General features: G+C 47.1%; 1 protein-coding gene across 1 annotated transcript in view; it reads left to right on the forward strand.

Moving 5' to 3' along the window:
* TTYH3 (tweety family member 3) overlaps positions 1–18,669 on the forward strand; it is a gene marked incomplete at its 5' end in the record, with an annotated part of 38,317 nt that extends 19,648 nt beyond the window's left edge. Inside the window, 8 exons of the mRNA XM_031056560.1 lie at positions 55–110; positions 1,379–1,471; positions 1,589–1,681; positions 2,401–2,537; positions 4,412–4,588; positions 5,457–5,532; positions 7,633–7,734; positions 13,027–18,669. Of these exons, the coding sequence (XP_030912420.1) occupies positions 55–110; positions 1,379–1,471; positions 1,589–1,681; positions 2,401–2,537; positions 4,412–4,588; positions 5,457–5,532; positions 7,633–7,713 (713 nt within the window). The remainder of the gene's footprint in view (positions 1–54; positions 111–1,378; positions 1,472–1,588; positions 1,682–2,400; positions 2,538–4,411; positions 4,589–5,456; positions 5,533–7,632; positions 7,735–13,026) is intronic.
* Positions 18,670–21,651: the final 2,982 nt, after the last annotated feature.

Genomic DNA, 21,651 nt, shown 5'->3' on the forward strand with positions numbered 1-21,651 from the left:
CTTCAAGTGGAGCTGAGGTGATGTTTCTGGCCTTTCTCCTCTTGTGTCTTCCAGAGACTCTCCGCTATTACATGACCTGTAGTGCTGGGTACCCCAACCCCTTCCAGCAGGTGAGTGTAACTCCCCAGCTCCTTCCACCCCTGCCTCTCCTCACCCTGCAGGGTGCAGGTGAAGTGCTCTGGTGTCAGCATGCAGCCAGTTACAGGGTGTTTGCTTTAGGGAGTGCTCTGGCTGCTGGTAAAGCTTTGGCAGCTGCTTCCCAGCTGTGCAGGAGGTGGCACTGTGATTTAAGGGGGAGTTTTTTCCAACTTCATCATCACCTGCACAGCTTCAGGTCCAGGACACCCCTTAGAAGGGCCTGTGTGTAATGTGGTGAGAGCCATGGCTTTGTTGGTGGTACCTCTGTTTACAAGGCACTTGTCTAAAGAGCAGCACCACAATTAATGCCAGGGTGGGAAACTCTGTAATTCCTGCTTTGAATCTCTTCTTGAAGATTCTTTTGGGTTAAACACTCCACTCCCAAAATGCAGTTGCTTCTGTGGGTGAAGGAGTGCTTTCCACAGATGCCTCTTACAAACCTTTGAACATCCAAGGGATTTATCCTAAAGTATAAATGTGAGTCATTATTCTTTTGTGTGGGGGCAGAAGAAGAGCACCTGGGCCCTTTCCAGACTTTGCTGTGTGCATCAGAGGCCAGAACGGGCCCACACCACCCACCATTTGGCAGACCAGCTGCTTCCCCATTTATATTTAAGATTTTTTAAAAATCTTGTCTTCCTCTGTTTTAAAGGGTGGGGTAAGAACACTTGGGGCCGTGGTTTGATGCACCTCTGCCCTCTGTTGCATTTCTGGTTGCTCTGTGTACTCCCTGACATGCTATTGCATGTGAAATCCCATGGTGCTTTAAAGGGATGTGAAGGCTGCATCCTAAAACAAACAACTTCCACTGTTAACATTCTGTCTTTTTCATCCATCTGATTTAGTAAAAAAATCCAGCTGTGTTCTGTGGTGAGAACTTGAGTGCTTTGTGTCTTTTCTTTCTCCTTCCCTTCTGTCCTAGAGCCAGCCCCAGCTGTGTGTACATTTTTTTTTTCTGTATGTATTTTGTTCTTTGTTTGTGGGTTTGTGTTTTTTGGATTTTTTTCCTTTTGGCTCTTCCCTTCTCCTCTTCTCTCTGTCTGTACTTCTTCCAGTTTGCTAAAGGTCAAACTTAACCCTGTTGCAGCTGCACTCATGTCAGCTGGGACATCTTTAACCAGTACCATTCATACAGATGATGCTTCAGTATTTGGGAAATAGGATTTCAGTCTTTTCCCAGGAGATCTGTTGGTCCATGTGGCCTGAGCTGCTGAAACACTGCATGTTTTGTGTTGAGCAGAAGCTGTCAGGAAGTCACAAGGCTCTGGTAGAAATGCAGGACGATGCGTCGGAGCTGATGAGGTCAGCGAGCAAAGAGCATCCCACCTCCAAGGTAACTCCTCAGGTTTGCTCTCCCTGTCCCTTGGGCCTTCCCTCAGCTTTGTACAGAGCCCAGGATCAGCTCCTGCTGAGCATTCCCTTGCACTAATCACTGGCCTGTTGTTTGCAGGAGTATCTTACTCGGATCCAGGAGGTTTTGAACTCCACAGAGATCAACTTGCAGCAGCTGACAGCTTTGGTAGACTGTAGGAGTCTGCATCTGGTGAGTTTTGGTAACTGGGCTTGAGCTAAGGAAGAGCAAAGGGAGTGTAGAGCCTGTGTTAGTTTGGAGTTCCAAACCTCTGGTGCAAGTTGACAACAGCTTTTTACTTATTGATAATAGCAGAAAGGGGAATGAGAATTTGGATCAAGCTAGCTTTGAGTTTAAAGATCAACACAGGAAGGTGGATAAGATGCCTTCACACATCTACAAGCTGCAGCCATAGAGGCCTTCAGGTTTTTTGTGCACAGCAAATAACTTGTTGCCTTTGCCATGGAGTGCAGTGCCTTAGAGCAGTGTAGCACAGCCTTGCTGTTCCTCACTGCCCCTCTAAAGGCAGAGACACAGACAGTTCATACTCCTGTTCTTGGGCATGGCACACTGTGAGGGAGTTGAAAAGCTGAATGAAAAATATTATATCTTCAGTTGGGTGGATAAGTTTGCCTTGGCTGTTTATTTTTCCTCCTCTTAAAGTCTTACTGTGGGCGGTTGAAAATATTTCTGTGTCTAAATCCAAGCTGGTCTTTGTGAGGGGAAACAAGGGTTAGATCATTTATGAAAAACACTTGAGTCCCTGAAATTAAAATAGAAATGTGCTCTAGAAAAGGGAGTGTGATGTCTCTAAGTTGTTTCAGAGAGTGTAATCTGGAGAAGGGCTTTTGAGTAAGAGCTCAATGGTAACTCTGCAGTGATCAGGAAACTCTGCTCCTTTCCCTCTGCAGGATTACATCCAGGCTCTGACAGGATTCTGCTATGATGGAGTGGAAGGCCTCATCTACCTGGTTCTCTTCTCCTTTGTCACAGCCCTCATGTTCAGTTCCATTGTCTGCAGCGTCCCACACACTTGGCAGCAGAAGAGGTACAGAGAGGGTTGAGATCCTGTAGCACTGTCGAGCTCTTTCCCAGTGAAGCCTGGCTGCTGGATTTGTGCCCAGGAGCATATGAAGCTCATTCCCACATGATCCCAGGGGTGTGAGGGATGAGGCTTTATAAGCACAGGTCTAACAGAAAAAAAAAAGGTTGTGTTTTGCTCTGGCTGTGGTTGATACTAACATCTGAACCTTATTGCACTGGAATACTCTGTGTGCAGAGCATTCAGTACACTGCAGGACTGTGAGTCAAGTCAGATGAATGATTATAGCTGTAACATAGAGGTAATGCTTGAACTATTGCTCTCTCTGTAAAATTCTTACTCTCTTACATTGTCTTGAGGCATTTGTTCTACTATGGGGAAGAGAACTGGGATAAGAAGCAGTTTACACTTGCCTTTGTAGCTTTGCTCATGCTGAGGTGACTGACTTGCATAGGTAACAGAAAACAGGAACTGTCTTGTTGTCAACAACATGGGCAGGTGAGGCACTTGCAAACTGGAACTGGTATTAGTGATGATGACCAGATTAATCAGTAAGTCTTTAGTGAACCTTTGCTTCACTGACTGGCTGCTGCACCATAGACAGCTGTTAAAATGGCATTGAGTTTTCTACCCTTGCAGAACAGCAAGAGACTGCAGCAAACTCTCTTCTGTGGTCCTGATTTTTGTGGTAAAATAGAAGGCCCTGAACAACAGAGGGAAGCCAGAGCTGACCCAGCTAGAGAAGTGGCTTTAGGAGGTGTCAGAACAGCCCCTGAGACTATGGCTGGGTCCTCAGATTTTTCACAGCTGCAGAGCCCTTACCACAAAGAGCAGGGCAGTCTGCCTGTTGGAAGGAGAAAGGTTTGGTGGCATCTCCTGTGCTGCCTCCCCTGTGAGCTGATGCCCTGCCAGCCCCAGCAGGCTCAGCTGCTGCTGTGAGCTGAAGGGCTCCCTCTTGCATTCCGTGGAGCACCATTTGTGCCCCAGGCTCCCTCTGGGAAGTGGAGGATGTCGTGGTTTATTGCCTGTGAGGGACTGTGCAGGCTGCAATCCCTCGATCTTCAGTGCCACCGTGTGGTGCAGAAGATGTTTGGGAGGTTCTAGTGATGGCCATGCTCTGTAGGACCTTTCACTAGCTTTAAGCACAGATTAAATATATTTCAGACCATGGTGCTCCGCCCCATAATTAGGGAGATAAAACAGCAGTGTGTATTATGTAGGAGGGGCAAGAGAATATTATGGGAAGGCAGAGGGAACCAGCTGGCAAACAGTTCTGCTCTCCATTGATTTAAAATCCTGGCAATTTTGAGAAGATAAAGCCTTTAGACATAAATTTTGCAACTTAGTCTCTGTAAAGACTTCTGTGATTTTGCTAGAAGCTGAAGCAGACCCTTTGCCATCAGAATGGGACTTCAGAGAAGTCTACAGAGGTTTATCCTTAAGAGTTCTTTGGACCTGTCTACAGGGAATGGAAGGACACAGATTGCAGTTTTGAAGGATGTTTCTGTGGGGTGCAGGGCACTACATCCCCACTGCCTCTCCTTTTTGTTGTCTGTGGGGTTTTTTAGTGCTGTACATGATAGGATGTGTATCCATCCTCTGGCTGTACAGCTGGGCAGCTGCAGAGCCGTGCTGAGAAGCCTGCAGGGAGGCTGGAGGGGATCACGCAGTGTGCACCTCCAGATGGGATCGGTGGGAGGGCTGAGTCACTGTGCTGTGGGCTGTGCTTCACGCTGCCACCCTGAGCCATCCCAAACGGGCACCAGCGTGGAGGATGTGGAAGATGACTGGGAGGTTCCTAGGATTGCCATGGTTTCCTGCAAACCCCACACGTGGGGTCACTGTAAGGTTCTAGGAGGAACTTTTTCTCCTTCTTGCAGAGGCTCAGATGATGATGGGGAAGAAGAATCAGCTGCTCAAGGGAGCAGGCAGACACACGATAATCTGTACAGAGTGCACATGCCCAGCCTGTACAGCTGTGGCAGTAGTTATGGCAGTGAGACCAGCATCCCTGCAGCAGCACACACAGTCAGCAATGCTCCCGTCACGGAGTACATGTGAGTATCCCCAGGGAAGCCTCTCCACAGGCCTTCCTCCTCATCTCTGTTGGCTCCAGTGCTGCACTTCTGACCTAGAGGTAAAAAGCAGTGAAGGATTTTGTTTTTCTGATTGGCGTCTAATGGGAGAAGGGAATAGTGCTGCACTAGGAGGAGTTAGTTAGACAGCATGCTCCAAAATGTGAACAGCTTTGTGCTCCAGGACTCAGGAAAATGTCTAAAGAAAAGAAGTAGGAAGGTATTGTCTGGGCTTCTTATTACACAGTGATTCTGATCACCAGAAGACTTAATTCTTCACACAGAGCAGTCTTGCCAGAAGCCTCCCAAAAGACTGAGAGCCAAGAAAAAACCTGTGGGCTCTCTCTTTCTACAGTATTTGCAGTCACCTCTGACATCTGTTGGAGCTACCTAGTCCAGGTGGGACCTTCAGAGCTTTCTCCAGAAGTGCCTAACCCTGATTACATTTGGACTATCATCAGGGCCCATCTTTTTTTGGGCTGCCACATCATTTTGTTTATCTCCTTAGACGTTGTCCTCATTTTATCTCCATTTCTGCCACTTGGCAGTTCTGATGCTGCAGGGAGGCAGATTTTCACAAGGCCCTATTTTTAAATCACTTGATGTGATTCATTGTGGGCCCTTCTGAGTAAGAATGTAAAAATAGTGCTCAATCTGAGGAAAATTATGATCGTTTTATGCCCTTATCTGAAAAAGGGGATCCATCTGGTCTGTAGGAAAAGCTTTGAAGGAGACTGACCTGATGCAGTAGTTCTGGGGGTGAGGATGCTCTGCCCTGTGTCCCCATCAGAGACCCTCCCCAGAGAAGCATGGCAAGTGCCCCGTTACCATGTGTGTCTTCCTTTCCTAGGAGCCAGAATGCAAATTTCCAGAACCCCCGTTGCGAGAATACCCCGCTCATTGGCCGGGAGTCCCCACCTCCCTCAGTAAGTCTCTCTTTACTGCTCTTCTCTGCTTCAGCAGCTTTGGGGAATACACATTTGCCACTCCTGTGTACTCCCAAGGGAGCTGATTGTGCAGCCAAACACAGGATCTGGCCCATAAATGGCAGCAGCTTGAATAGACAAGCTGTGTCTCACCTGCCATAGAGAATAAAACCCTGCTATGCTGCTTTGGACATTGCACAAGAAAAGACTAAATAAAACTCAGTCAATTAATGCTGGTAATCCTATGGGCCCAGTCCTGCCACCACTGAAGTGCATGAGTATCTTGGTGGGTGACTTCAGCAGTATGATTCACTTGCATGCAGTGTACTTGCTATCTGTGCCATTGGTTCCTCAAGTTTTAAAAGAAACTTGTTCAAACTGTAAATTCAGAGTTATTGCTGAACCTCTCTCCTTAATCTGCCCTAAAGAGATGGTAGGATGAAACCTGTATTATTTTTTGTTGAGATTTTTTTTTAAATCTTTCTTTCACAACTGTTTTACTTTCTTTGAAATCTATTTTTGTATTTAATTTCCTATGGAGGAAAAAAAGAAACTTTCATGGAAGGTTTTGGTATTTGGAGTGGCCTGATAGCCATTTCTGTATGCTGGATAAAACATGGGCTTGTCTTCATGGCTGGATAAGAACTAAATGAATCTTGCCCTCCCTCACTGGATCCTGTAAGCCTGATTTACAGCAGAACCTGGAGAACATGCCATCCCAGTGCTCACTAACTTGGTGGTGTGATTACAGAGGATGAGTAGTAAAATGCCTAATGACCAACCAGTCTTCAGGTGTAGGTAAAGAAAACACACTCTGTGGTGCCTGGTTCAAATTGATGGGAAGGGGAGGAAGAGGAGGTTGGCGGATGAAGGAGTAGGAACTGTGGTGGAAATGAGGGCATGCCATTCATGGTTTCGCTTCAAGAGGACCAGTTCATCTTGCTGTAGAGGAAGTGGAAATGTGCAGAGTTGATCCTTGTCTCTGTCCTTGGCCAGACCTCTTCCACCCTTCCCAAAGAGGTTTCCTGCCCCGTGCTCCAGTCGCGAGCTCTGGTCGCGTTATCCGCTCTCAGCACAGTCCCTGACGTGCTGCACTGCTGCTGTCTCCTGGGCCAGAAGGGCACTGTCCCTCTGCTACTGCCAGGGCACATGTTCCTTCCATGTCCTGCTTCCCCTTGCCCTACAGCTCTTCTGCTTCAGAGAAAGCAAATCCCCTTCCACGGGGTTGGAGTGAGGCAAGGAGTTCCCTGGTTCTTCAGTTGCTGTTTGTGTCAATGCCCTGAGTGGGGCTTCAGCTGCTGTTTGTGTCAATGCCCTGAGTGGGAATCTCAGTCCTGCTGCCTTAGGCTGTGGTTTGGGAGTAGATAAAGGGTTTGTTTTTCTTCAGAGTAACTTGAGTTGGCAGCCATCAGTATGGGCTGTGGGGAAGTGCAGGAGCTGGGGAGGATGAGGGAGCAGCACTGCACCCATAGAAAAGGAGCTTCCCCCAAATGAGGGATGGAACCAGGCTATGGGGTAAATGTGTTTCCTGGAGGGATGTAGTAGACAGGCAGTGGAGAGAAGAAAAATGCTTTCTATTCTCATATTGGCAGGCAACAGGGAAAGGCTTTTCTGGGATTTTTGTATTTGCAGCTCTCCATAGCAGGTGGCTGAGACCGTACTGAGGCAGAAGGAATGGTAACTTTTCATAGCAAATTGTCTGTGGGAGGAGAGAGACAAAAAGGGAATACCAATGCACACATCCCTGCCTCTTTTAGGGAGGGAGGAGAGGGAGATAACTATCCAAGTAGGTTATGTCCAGTGGGCAGACAGAGCTGACCTATTCCATTTAGCTTTCTGTGAACAGATGGTGAAAACTAAGATGTGATGATCCCGCTGCATTGTTTGTCCGTTACTTTTCCTGGCTTTTTGTTTGTTTGTTTGTGTTTTTCCTTCTCTCATTCCTTCTGATTTCTCCTTCTTGCCACAGGGATATCCCCTTAGGGTGGTAGAGCCCACCTTGTCGCTGGCACACACCAGGGTTTCACTTGCTTGCACTGTGTTTTTCATGCACGTTGAGGCTGCACTCTCTTTTTCTCTCTCTTTCTTGCGTCATCACAGTTGTATTTGGCTGCCATGGACAGTAGCAGCCATATGAGCTGGCAGCTTAAGCCCTCGGACAGTGCTCGGACATACTGGTAACAGCGCCCGCAGATGGAACAGGTACTGCAACCAAGGTCCTCCCTGCTCAACCCCCTCTCCACTCCCAACCGCTCCCTTCATCCCTGCACTCTTTATCCCAGGCCAGTGCCTTTTATTTCTTCACATTCCTTCCCTCTGCACCTCCCACCCCATCCCCTCCTGCCAAGGGTGAAAGTGAAAATCCGTTTTTGGCTCTGGTGCAGACTCAAGGAGCGGTATCGACCTTCTGGAGGCTTCTGGTGCACCTTGTGAGGGTTGCAGGTGCCTGTGCCTCACAAAAGCCACCTCACAGCAGCTTCAGCTTGGATCCCACACTTCAGAACAGCTTGAACACCAGGTGCTGAGTGCTGCTCAAATGTAGGAGTAACCTTGCACTTCAAAAGCAACATGGAAGTTTTCTGATCGCAAGAAGCTGTTCTCTAGGAGTAAAGAGAACCAATCTAGCAGCACTTCAGTCAGGAATGGTTGTCTTAATTCAGCTTTTGGCTCTCCTTGAGCCCTGCTGCTGTTCTGCTTGTCCTTAGTAGCCATAACACCCAAAACCATCAATGCCAACCTGCCACAAGCTTGCAGCTCATTTGTAGGATTTTTAATTTTAAACTGTCCTGAAGAGTTACTTAATTGCCTGTCAGATCTGTGGGCAGCTTTTCCTTTTATCCTTACATTTGAGTCAGAAAGGAGCAAATTTTTAAAGAAAATCTTCCTTAAGGGTCCAGATATAATCACTAAGATCTGTTTCGTTCTGTTTCAAAACCTTTTACTGTTTTGTTTGTTCTGTGTGTGTCCAAACCATCCCATCCATGTCCCACAGACTCTGTGAGCAGGGCCCTCCTAGTACCATTTCACTGTCTGCATTCCTCACGGGCTGCAGTTGCTGGTGCTCTCCAAGACAGCCAATGTTTGCTCCCTCACGACAAAGAAAGAGGAGGTGCTCTGCATTTTTGGGGGTTATTAGGTTGCTTAAATACAGGATGTGGTTAGGACTACCAGACAACTCAGGTGGTGTGAAGGACAGTGCTCCTTCAAGGGAACTACACAGTGCCAGGAACGTGCTGGTTCCAGTGGGAACGGGGAGCCCTTTGCTTTTGGCTGTCATTCTCTTCCCAGAAATACATATCCATAAAGCTGCTGCTGTTCCTTCTTCTCTGCTGCTTCTTCTTCTTCTTCTTCTTGTTGGCACTTCTCTCAGCCTTGCACTGGATTCCTTTCTGTTCTCTTGGTGCTTGGTCTGCATCCCTGCTGCTCCTTGCTCTCTGCCTGCCTGCCTGGGGGCGGGGGGGCTGGATGGGGTGTCTTGATGCCTCTGCCGTGGTGCATGAATGCAAACAACCTTGTCTGAAGCATGGTGCCAGCACCCTTGAAAAGCTCACAGCTTTCTCCAGTCTTAAGTCTTGCTAAGACCGCTCCTGGGCCTCAGCTTGTGGTGGGGTTTTCTGCTTTGCTGTTCCTGTAGGTGGTATTGTAGCAATGTTAGATGGATCTGTTCCATGAAATAAAATACCGGTGAGGGTGGGGAAATTCTAGGGCCTTCATTCTAGACTTGAAATCCCTGGGCTGGAGCATGACCTGGTCCCAGTCTGCACTGTCTCCTGTTTATCTATGGTCCCACCCGAGCTTCATGTGGCTGGCTGAAGGGCTATGGAAAAGGCACTGCATTCTTTCCAGGGCTTGAAAAACAAACAAAACCAACAGAAGCTCTGTTCTTTTGACTTGAAAGACTTAAGTCCCTTTGAATTCAGAACCCACTGGCTAGAATTAGCTGTTTCCCTGCATCTTGTACCTCCCATACATAATAACACCAAACCCTCTGTGTTTACTGTGCTCTAGCTGTTTGAGATCAACCTTTCAGAACTTGAATCCAGAAGCTTTGGTCTTTATTGCATTACCTGAACAGCTCTGGCAGGAAATCAAAGTCAGGGTAGCTCAAGAGGAATTCACGTGGGTTTTAAACCACAAATAGTAAATGGTTTGTACTCAGTCATGGTTTCATATGGTAAGTGATCTTGCAGCATAGCTTAGTTAGCTCTGAAATACTTATGGATTTCACAGGAGTCAGTAGAATTTATGGCCTCTAAAACAAACTTATTATTCCTTAAAATTAGGGGTTTTTTTGCAGCCAACGATTCCTTTGTGCCCAGGCTATGTGTGTTAAGTGCCTAACTAGCATGTGCTGGCAAACCACACCTGTGAAAGTTTATACCCTCAACAAGGCTGAATATGAAGCAGAGACTTCTATTTTCTTTGGAGAAATACAAAAATAACCCTGTGTGCAATCAGCTGTGTTTGTTGGAGCTGGCTGGTAAGTGACTGAGAGGTGCTGTGCTGAATAGCACAGGCACCAGCAGGGATGGGAACAAGAACTCTTTCAGGTGCCCTTCTTGGGGAAGCTGACAGTGAGGTGGAGGTATGGGGTGAAACTTGTCCTCTGTGCTGTTTTGGAAAGGGTAAATGAGGGTGTGTAGGCACATGGGTACTTCCAGTGAGCGTGCTGGAAGAATGACTGAATTGTGCATGTTCTTTAACCTTCTATGAAAGCTCCTCTTTAAAGGAAACTAAATGCAACTGTGAACCTGACAGCTGTGGGCCTCAGAGTGGAGTCCAAGCCCTCCTTGGTCTGAATTGTGCTCAGGCTTTCTGTCTTTAGAATCACTTTTTAAAGGAGTTAAAGACATAGTGATTTTTTTTAAAGCAACTAAAGGCTTAATTACTTTAACTCTGGATAATATAGTTTGGTTTCATATCCAAAAGTGCCAAGTATCTGCTGATACATCTTCATCTGCTGGCCTGTCCAGCTGTTGGGACCTGTGTGTTCCACAGCATCTTTCCTCTGCTTCCCAGCAGAGGATGCAGAGAAGGACTTGAGGAAGGACTCAGCATGTGGAGAAGGCGGTGGTACCTGGAGGGTGATGCTGAGGCTGACCCAGAGCACTGTGACAGAGCTGTGCTGTGAGAGGTGCACAGGGCAGTGCTGGCTCTCTGCTGCCAGCTCTCTGTCACACTTCCCATGGTCATTAAAAATACACTTAACAGAAAGAGTAACTGGTTCAGCTGAACTGGCAAGAGGTACAAAGGTGCAAAAATCCCAAGTTAAGGAGAGAACATCAGCCCTAACTCTGACTACCCTGAGTCTTGATTTGTTTCTTGTGGTGGATTTGCAGGTAGGTTTGAATGTAAAATACTCTCTGCTTGACTCTCCAGATCTTGTGTTCCTGGTTACTTTGTGTTAGTGACACTTAAACAACTGTGCGGTCTTTTCTTTTTGGAGGAAGGAGGGAATTCTTTTCAACTTCTCCTGCCATGATAGGTGTACTTTGTACATCTTTGAAATGCAATTCCTCAAGTAGTCCTCTTGATTTTAATGCTTTAAAGAAAGTTTATGTTGCATGTTGTGTGCTGAGCCCATATGACTAGTCCAGAAAGATGCACAATAACCTTCCATTATCTGAGATTTTATTTTTTTTTCTAAATACTTCTTACACAACTTTAGCACCGGGGGAAGTTCTCTGTTCATACTCATCTCCTATCACATATCACTATAGAGAATGCAAATGGAAAATGAGCACTCAAATGGGTTTTTCCTTCTAGGGCACTCTTCTTATCATGAGGCTAGGATGGTAATTTCAGCATTGCACTACCTGAAATGTGCCCTACTTACTCTATGACAAAGTTCTTTGATTTCTAAACCTCTCTGAGCCTGTTGGGTTATTCTCCTATGTATTAATAACACCCTAAACTTTATTTCTGAAACTGTAATCACATTTAATAAGCTGTATAGATTATTGCCCTTAAAGTAGCTCAGCTTGCTATTTTCTATCTTTTTGCCCTCTCACTGACAAAAAATACATCTTAGAAAGAACAGATGTACCCCTTGTCTTCTAAATATAGATGCCATTTCTGGGCCAGAGTTTTATATTAAGATCCATGTTCTGAAAAAGTTTTCCAATTATGGAAGACACAAAAAGCTGAGTGTGCAAGTAAGCCACAGGTGTCTTCATCTTGTGCTGCTGGGATCAGCTCTGCCAGAGGAACAGTTTCTCTCTTCTATTGTGCAGAGGTTCAAGGCAGGTCAGTCTTTGAAGGAAAACTGATAAAATACTGTTAATTCTCTGAAAACCCCCATGGACAGCTGAGCTTTTGAGAGCCTAAAGATGCCTCATAATGTTCTCTCCCAGTGGGCAAGATAAATCATACCTCCTGGTGTGGAACTGCCTTTCAGTTGTCTCTGCCAGCTTAACTGGCTATTTTATGTGGTTTGGTTTAAGAGGTGATAAAAAGTCAGAATGCTGAAGAGCACTCTTGGGAAGTAAGCTGTGGATATTATAGAATTATGCAGGCTCCAGAGGGTATAAAAAGAGGAATGAAATGTCTGTCCTCATTGCTTGGTTGTTAATATTGTGGTAGCAGAACCCAGAAGGTATCAAACCCATTGGCATAAAGAGGCAAAGTTCTGTTCTTACTGCTGGATTTTATTCACGTGTTTTTCAGCTCATTATTCAGAGCTGAATGACACAGGTTACCTCAGTAGCTTCTGGGAGCTGTTCTGGATTGCCTTGCTTAGAATAAAAAAGAGAATGAGAACAGCACCACCACCTCCAAATCAAACTAACCTTCATCTTTGTGACTTGCTCTTCTCACCCCCACGCTGGAGTCTCATCTGCTGCTGCACAGTGCACAGCTTGGATCCCAAACCACAGTGGGCTGTCACCCACCTGATAACTTGCTGATATCATCCTGTTTGATGGCAGCCTGTTTCCAGCCTGATAGGGTGTGTTCTTTCTTGGGCATAAATCATTTATTCCTCACTTTTCTTTCAAGCTGCCCATCCGTGGCACGTGCAGTCTTCTGATGCCCTCATTGCTGTAAAATGCAATGTGAAGATACAGTGAGCACCCATTTTCTTTTCAACCTCCTTTTCTGGCATGGTTGAAAGCAGTAACATCACTAAGAGAGGGTGAAAGTGCGGGGTGGGTTTTTACATCTGCATCATTCCCATTTCCCTCTCTTCTCCCAAGCAACATATGTCATGTTTTGACTTAGTGACTGTTGGATTTCCTTCTCTAGAGCGCTTGGATAAATCACCAGCACCCCTGCAGCAGAGTGGCAGAATGTTACTCAGAGTGAACTATGCAGTGACTTGTGAAACTTTCCTCTTAAACACTGAGTCAGCAGCTCCATGAGATGCTTGCTGTAAATACACACCATGTTATGCTGAGAAGTGGTAGAAATCTGTGGTTCCATCGTGACATTAGTCATTCTGACTTAACTTTCTGTTTGTTTGTTTTGTGTTTTTTGTCTTGTCTTTTCTTTCTCCAGTACACCTCCAGCATGAGAGCCAAATACCTCGCCACCAACCAACCTCGTCCAGATGCTGGCAGTGTGCATTAAAATGAAAAAGCAAAAGCAAAAAGCAAAAAAAAACAAAAAGAAAAACAAAAAACAAAACCCACACGTGCAGTCAGACTAAACAATGTGCCAACTGCTGTGCCCCTGTGCTGTCCTTGTAGAACAATCCTGCTGTTCTGCCCAAAATCTAGTGCAGCTCCTTCTGTTTCTCCAGCCCAGACCACCCTTCCAACCTGGTACCTGGCCACTGAGTGGAAGCTCCTTTTGAATTTAAGCCTTCACCCTGTAGTACAAGAGAGCAAACGTGTGCTGGCCAGCAGCTGACAGCACCTGGGCAGGAACCTGGGCCCCAGCCCATGGGCAGCTCACCAGAGCAGCCTGGCAGGAACAGGGGGTGAATTTCTTCTGCCTCCTTCTTCCCCCTTCTGTTCCAAGAGGGACTTGGTGAAAGATGGTGGTAGATCTTCTTCACTTCTGCAGTGGGACCAGCAGCCTGTCAGACACTGAAGAAGCAGCTCTGGGTGCCTGTGGCTGGTGTGCAACGAGGGAATGCTGGGGAATGCACAGCTCAGCATCTGGTGGGAATCCTCTGGTGAGAGAGGAGGGACTCCTGCCTCAGGGTGTCACTGCATATCCACTGGAATTTGCTCCAGAAGAGCAAACCATTTCACTACCCTGGTTAACTTTTTTTTTTTTTGGAGTCCATTAAGAAAATGCCTTTTTCTTTCCCTCTATATCTATATATGAGTTCTTGAGGAGGAGCAGGGGGGCCCAGCACCAGTCAGTTTCCCTGTCCACTGCTCTGGAGCTGACTCTCTGCTCCACCAGGGAAGCCCAGGTATTTGCAGATGGCATTCTGGGTGCTGCCTTTCCCAGGCTGACACAGATCAAACAGGAGCCAGCCACTCACTTGGTGCCAAATTTTTCCAGGGAAAGACTTTTAAGACTTTATGGGAGGTATTTTTGCACTAAAGAGTTTTGGCTCTCTGATGCTAGATCTTATGGGACAGTAGCTAGCAAAAGTAAGAGAAACTGGAAGCACCAATGGATTTATAGCAAATGCAAGCTCTCCACGTGGGAATGACCTGTGAACTCTGCTGGACTTTCTTTTTTTCCTTTTTTATAAACCATAATCTACAGCACAGGGTTGCTGAAATGGCATTGAAGGAGGTTTTTGGAGCCTCATTCCTAACAAACTCACCAGATTGTCAGTGTATCTTCTGTGTTTAGAGTCCAAAACCCTCGACAACATTGTGACTGTCAGAACAGATTTCTATTTTTTTCTATTTTGTTTAGTTTTCAAAGGCACATTGCTAACCACTATCTGACCATACTAATGCACATGTAAGGCATTTTCTAGACGTGAGGCAGAACAAGGCTTGCAAAGGGGCAGCTGGGTGCCTGCAGAGGGCAACATCCTTCACTGGTGCTGTACTTCCCACTGAAGAGCAGTGCTCCAAAGGGCACTGGCAGCTTCCTGCTGGAAGAGGAGACTGCCTCTTGGGAGGTGCTGTCAACTACTGCCCTTTCACTAGGGTAACTATAATGTTCCTTTTTGTCTTTTTACCTCTTAGTAGGGGCATCTTAGCAGAGCTGCTGAGCATTTTATTAAACAACTGGCAGAGGAAATTGAGTGGGAAGCATCTCTCAAACTGGAGTGGAGCCGTTGGCAGAGGCAGTTCATTATCACCTCGGTGATGTTCAGACTGATGTTTGTTTACCCCTCGTTTGCTGCTTGGGGCACAGAATTACCAACCTGCCTTTTCTCAAGTCAGTTGCCTTCTTGCAGTGAGGTGGGAGCTGCTCCTGGCAGGCAGCTAAACAGGCTGCAGGGATCTGCTGGGAAATGGTACCAGCTCTGTGGCACAGCAAGCTTTCAAACTCCTCTTAAGATAGAAACCACTACTAAACTGTAAGGCCAGCTGTTACCATTCGAAGGAGTGTGAGACAGGGAGGAGGCATCACCACACAGACAGGAGGAGAAGGATTTGGAATAAACTTCACACTTCACCATGAATCTCTGGAAGCAGGATATTCTTGCTCAGGACTGAGTATGCCCTTTCAGACATATTGGATGGGCTTCACACTGAAACATTACCTCTGTTTTATCAAATAACAAGGGCAGGGAAACCTGGTCACAGGTGGTATGGAGGGACACTGTGGCTGACGAGCCCCAGGGCTTCCATCCTGTCTTGGAGCCTACCAGGAGCTGTGGGTGTACAGGGTGAGTTAAGGTGATCTTGCAGGGCCCCAAGCACCCAACTGTTCTCTGGGGGAACCCCAACCTTTCCCTCACTCTGAAGAAAGAATCAAGAGCCATATATAATCCTTATTAAGGCTGAGTTGTTCTGCCATCATCCCTCCACACAAGGATGTGCTCCGATTGCTACTCACATTATCAATTTTAGGAGAGCTGCCCTGAAATCTGTGGCCCAGTCCTACTGGTGGAAGGCACATGTTTTGGAGGCTGGAGGGTGTGGGGAACCCTGTCAAAACAAGTATTTCTGTGTACCTGCACAGAATGCACCCTGAACCTGCGTGTGGCTGCACTTTGGGCTGGGTCTAAGTTGTCACCGTGGCATTGTCTGTGCCACACAGGAACAGGAGTGAGCCTTTGTTTGCAGCATCCAACAGAGCAGCCACCTTGACCTGCTTCCTTCCAAGGTCTGGCACAGCCACTTCCAACACCCAGAACAACTTCTGACAGTGTTTGGGGCTCGCAGCAAGGCACAGCTGTGGAGATACGTGCTCTGTGACTTCAACATATAACTGGAAAGAATGTTATGGAGATAACATTTTGCTCTCTGGGGGCCAGCACAACGTGACTGCGGTGTGAGCAGTGTACCTGTGTCCAGCCAGCACTTCCTTTACTTGACATGGATATTGCACTTTTGTAAAGCATCCTGGAACTCTGCTGCCCCGCTGCATGCTGTGCAGAGCGCTGGATAGGAAACACAGACAAATGGGTTTCTTTTGGTTTATTATTGTTATTATTACTACTACTTTTTTGGGTTTTTTCCTTTTTTTTTTTTTTTTTTGTTTTACTGGAACCTTGAGCAACAGTGTGGCATTTCTGCAGGCTGGTCTGAATGGATCTGCTGAAGAACAGATGGCCTTTGCCTATTCTTATGGCTGCGACATAATCAGTCTCATCCATATGGTCACATTCAGTCTGAGGAGGGGACTTTGAAAAGCCAAGATCTCCCAGACTCTGTGCCTCCCTCTAGGGTGAACAGCAGGTGCTATCTGGCAAAGACTCATCTGTTCTGGATGGCATTCATGGTTGAGGGAGTCCAAACTCTTCAAGCTGCAGGAGGTAAAGCTGTAGAGACTTCTCTCTCTTCCATCGTGTCTCTCTGTTTTTAATGTGACAAAACGCCGAGGCCATATCACTTGGTGTGTCCTAGCTGACATTATTGGACATTTCTCGTGTTGCTGGTTGCTAGAAAAAGGGTCCAGAAGTTGGAGGAGCTGAGATTGGCCTCTGGACACCTCGCTGACTGCAGAGTGGACGGCAGCTTGTCCGGTTGAAGGTGACTGCATCAGTGAAGACACTTCATGTTACCTTTTCAGAAGCACAAATGTGGTCATTGGCTTGTCTGGTTGGCTTGGTTTATTTCCACTGCATCATCATGTGTGAATGACACTTTCTTTTGGAACTGAGAACTCTTCCAAGCACACAAACATCTCCACAATGTGAAATGTAAATAGCATGTTGGACTCTTGTGTCCAGTGTTCAAGACTGCATTGTAATTGTAAAGGAAATCAAATCAAGACTTGGCTGTGAATTTCTTGTGCTGTCTTGGGAATTATAACTGTAGTGTTTGTATCCTGTATGTATTATTAAACTGAATTCATTTTGTGTGCTGATAAAAGGGTTCAAGCTAAGATTTTTAGCGTGCATCCATGTACCCAAATGTGAAGGATGGAGTGCTCCCTTCCCCTCCTGTCCTTTTTAAGTTTTCTCCATTTGATAGGTGTTGATTTTCCGTGTACAGTCATCTCAGCCAAGATGCAAGGGATGTTCATTTGAGTGCTTTGAGGGGGACACAGTGCATGGGGTTTTAAGTGATCCTAAGTCAGGATTTCCATAGCAGTTCCCTGAAACTACATGAAAAGTTTGGCCTTTCTGAGAGCTGAAGCATTTCTCAGGGAGCTGCTCAGCCATTGCTCACGAGAGCTGTGGGTGCTGCAGGGTGGTGGGAGGCAGGAGTGGGTGGGTGCCCCCAGAGCAAGGTCCAGGTGGGAGCAAGCCCAGGCTTCACTTCTGGTGCCCCCTTCTCTCCCTCCCAGCAGCCACTGAAATACCATTCTGAGCCCTTTGAAGAAGAGAGAGGTGTCTTGGCTTGTTGGTCCCTGCCACCCCCCCAGTTCCAGAGGAGATGGGGTGGGTGGGTTTCCCCTGAGCTCGGGAGAGGAGCTGCCTTTGGAGTTGTTCCTGCCTGGGCTCCAAGGAGCAGCCAGGGTCTCCCCCATCCTAGCAAGTGTCAGTGAACACCTCTGGGTGGGAGGGGAAAAGCCCAAAGCCCTCCAGGGAGGTACTGAGAAGCAGATCTCAAGCCTTGAGACAGAACCAAGGCTTGGTCTGTACCTCCTTTCACCACAGCCTCCCTCCCTTTTCCAGAAATGGTGTGTGTGTGCTTCCCTAGGCAGCCCAGGAGGCCCAGCAGAAGTGTGGGGTGTTCTATAGCAGTTCCTAGATGGCTGACAGGTGGTTTGTGCTGTCGGGGGGTGTGGGATCTCTGCCAAGCCGTGATGGTGAGTGTGCTGCCCAGCTGGGAGGTGAGGGATGGGTTCCTGGTGGCCTGGAGCTCCCAGGTGCTCACCCAGCCCCTGTGGCTGCATGAACAAAGTGGAACATAAATTGATGTACAACCAGAAAGTTCAAAATGCTCCTTTCCTAAAGAGGATAACTGTAGCATGAAGCTCTTAGGTGCTCTGCATATTTGATACCACATTGCTCCTCACTATGCAATTCCCAACTCCTTCCTTCCTGTTCCTCCTCTAATCTCACACCAAGACTTCTCCAGTGGCCTCTGCCCAGGAGGCTGCTGAAGTCCCAGAAAAGCCTCATTTCTTCCATTGTCCTCTGCCCTGGGTGCAGCTGCCCAGCTGTCACGTCGTGTGCCTCAGGTCCCTTGGTTAACGGGAGGCCCCATGAGTTTTATTCACATCATTCAGAGGGAAGTTTATTTTCTTGGACACTGTGCACAGAAACCTAATGGTGAACATGTACCTGGCCTTTTTGTAACTTCTCTGTTTTGTTTGTTGTTTTTTTTTTCTTCTTAACCATAATGGTTGTATATCATACCACTTTATATACATATATAATATATAAATATATATAATTTTTTTTTAAAACTTCAGAACTGCTAGTTTCTTTCAAGTGTTCCTGCACTTACCCAAAATGTTTTTAAATTGTGAAGATTAAAGAGGATTGAGCCCATTTTTGTATCTTTACTTTTAATTCTGTAGTTCTCTTGATTGTAACGTAGCTATTTTTTACTGTAACTTTTTGGTTTGCAAATACTAAACAAAAAAACCTAAATGTAATATCTGTGGTTTCTATTCAGCTTGGGTTTCATGTTTTAAAAATAAACGATTTAAAACCACTGTTCCTGGTTATTCATCTGTATTTTGTCCCAGAGGGAACGTGGGCTGGGCTGGTGGCTGCAGTGGGGATGTCCTTGTACCTGGGGGCAGGAGATGTGGAGCAGCCATGGGACACATCAGCCTGGGAGATGTTCTCCTGTGCCCAGTGAGTTCTAACCCCTTGAGGCCCCTCTGCTGCTTCGGTTATTCCCCACTGGAGCAGCAGGAAACACAAGTGGTTCATTTCCACCAGCACAAGTACAAAAAATGTGGAAAAATGTCCTGGGATGGTGCCCCACCAGCTCAGCTCTGTCAAAGGCTTTTCTCTGGGGGAAGATGAAACTCAGCATGGGCTCAGCTTGCTCACTGCTGCCCCAGGGTATTGTGGGTTTCTCTTTAGTTCTGTTTGTGCACTTCTCTGATCACAGGCCCAGCACCACATCACTATCACACAGTGAAATGAAACCTTTACCTTCCTCTAATTTTCCTGATCTGTTTTCTGCCTGATCCTGCCCCCATCCTGTGCTATTCTTGCCCTGACCTCAGCCCCTCCCTTCCTAGGTGTGGGGATAAGCAAGAATTCAACTCTGTCTTTATAAATTTATGTAATTTTTTTTAATGCTGTGAGTATGGCTGAAACCCACACCAGTCCACGAGTCCAATTCAGAACCACAGAGGGCTCCTTGTTGTGACTTACTCCCTATGCCTGTGAATCCCAACAGACACCAGTTTTCCTCCCTTCACTAATAATTGACAGATGTGTCTCCCCTCTTTTTTTTTTTTTTTTTTATTCCCATCTAAAAGAGGAACCCACCATCTTCATCCCTGACCTGAGATGATTAAATCTGCTCTCTAAAGCTCTAAAAGGGCTTGGAGCAGTCAAGGGAATCTCATGGCATGAAGGAAAATAAAGCCTAGATCGGAGTCATCAGTGTAAATATTTTACCAGGTTTATGGGCTCCACCAGGGATGGGAACATGCAAAGGCCACCTTGCTGGTGACCTCTCCCAGTGTTCTCCAGCCACCCCCAGGAGCTGCAGCTTCCCTCACCCTCTGCACTGCTCCCAGTCCCAGCAGGAGCAAGGCTGAGCTCTCTCCTGAGCCACTCAGGGCTTGGAGAAAACAGAGGGAAGGGTGAAGTATGTGTTTGAATAAACCTCACCCTCAGATCAGCCCTCAGTAGTGGTCCCTTAGATCTCAGTCCTGGGAGATAAGGCAGGGAGGGGTGCCCTGGGGAGGTGCTCCCAAACGTGTTTGCTCTGTGCTGGGCTGAGCTGCGCTAACACCAGCGGTGCCTCCAGCAGTTCCTGTGGGATGGAGGATGGAAAACCACCAGGCAGAGCTGGTGGCAGTGGGACACAGCTACTGACTGCATGTCCCCAGCTGCTGTCACCTCCTGGCGTGGGAAATGGCCCAAAGTGCAGGTCCTGATTTGTGCTGAACGTGGCACTGTGCAGGCAGCACCTGCTGCTGGTGCTGCAGCCTGCTCTGCCCAGCTCCTGCCATCAGGTGCATTTAAGAGCTGGATTTGTGATTCTCCAGGAGGGTCCGGAGGGGTTTTGCACTCTCCACGAGTCCAGGAAGGCAGCAGGCAGCAGAAATTGCAGCTCATCTTCTCTAACCCCTCCTGAAGCACCCTCACTCCTGAGGTGTCGCTATTCTCAGTTCAGTCAAAGAAAGAACAACAACAATTTCTCACAAGCTAAGCCTAAGGATCTTAGAAGAAAAAGAAAAATCAAACAATTATTATCTCTCTTTCTATAACCATTTTTTATAGATATAATTTGCTAAAAGTGCTATTCATAGCACACCAAGTGCTATTCATAGCACAGACATCTCTCTTTCTATAACCATTTTTTATGGATATAATTTTCTAAAAGTGCTATTCATAGCACACCAATAGTGTTAGAAGTTTTCACCTTAAGACCAATCAAGTCTTAAGTCCACGACTGTTCCTATAAGAACTGTGGCTTTCTGAATACTACACTTAATAATAAAGAGTCTTTCAAGCCTTCTGCATCATGGAGTGAGATGCCAATCACTCTCCAATCAAAACACCATCTGGTACCACACTAAGCAGTGACCCCGTCTCCCCACCTGTTGTATTAAACACATTTACAACAATACATATATATAACAGTGAGCATTACAATAACAGAGTCCAGCCCCTCCAGGGGCTTTTCCCAACGCATGTCCATCCCCTCCAGGGGCTTTTCCTGAAGCACCCAGCCAGAAGCATCTGCAGCTAATCCAGCAGCGATCCAATATTGCTGCCAGACTGCCACAGAGCCCTGGCATGTCCAAAGCTTCTCCAACCCTCTCCTGGGGTCAATCTTCTTCTGAGATTATTCATCCCCTCCAGGGGAACTCACCATCTTCTCCAGGGACTCTCTTGGTCCTCGCTGCAGCCTTCTCTGGGACTCTCCTGGTCCTCACTGCATCTCTCTCTGCTTCTTGCAGTCTTCCTCTGCAGTCATCTTCTGGGCAGCCTTCTCCTAGCTCTTCTTGCTGTCTTCTGACTCTTTGTCCGGCTCCCACCCTTTTATGCCCCTGGCTCTCAATTACTTACAGGTGTTAACACAGCTGCAACTCATTGGGGAATACTGTGCCCCCTTACCATTCTCCCTACACCCACCCACTCCATGGTGCTTCCAGGAGGTCGTGTCCTCTCCTTGCACTGCAGGACAGAGCTGAGTGTCCACTGGAAAGAAAACCCCGAGCAGGGAGATTCTGATCAGTCTGACCACATGGGGATGCTGGAGCCCTGTGCTTGGCACTTTGTGAGCAGAGGCAGAGAATGCTCCATCCAGGGCTCCTCACCACCCATGTCTCCAGCCCAGCCTGGTTTGTCCAGCACTCCAGCATCTCCCAGTTCATTTAGGAGTGCCCAGGCAGGGACAGAGGGTGGATTCACTGTGGCCATGGTGATGAAGCAGCAGGTCACACTGCTGTGTGCTGGAGAGGGGATGGATGGTGGCAGGAGCAGAGGATTTTCCTTCTGCA

Source organism: Geospiza fortis, unplaced genomic scaffold (genome assembly GCF_000277835.1).
Source record: "Geospiza fortis unplaced genomic scaffold, GeoFor_1.0 scaffold237, whole genome shotgun sequence".
NCBI lineage: Eukaryota > Metazoa > Chordata > Aves > Passeriformes > Thraupidae > Geospiza > Geospiza fortis.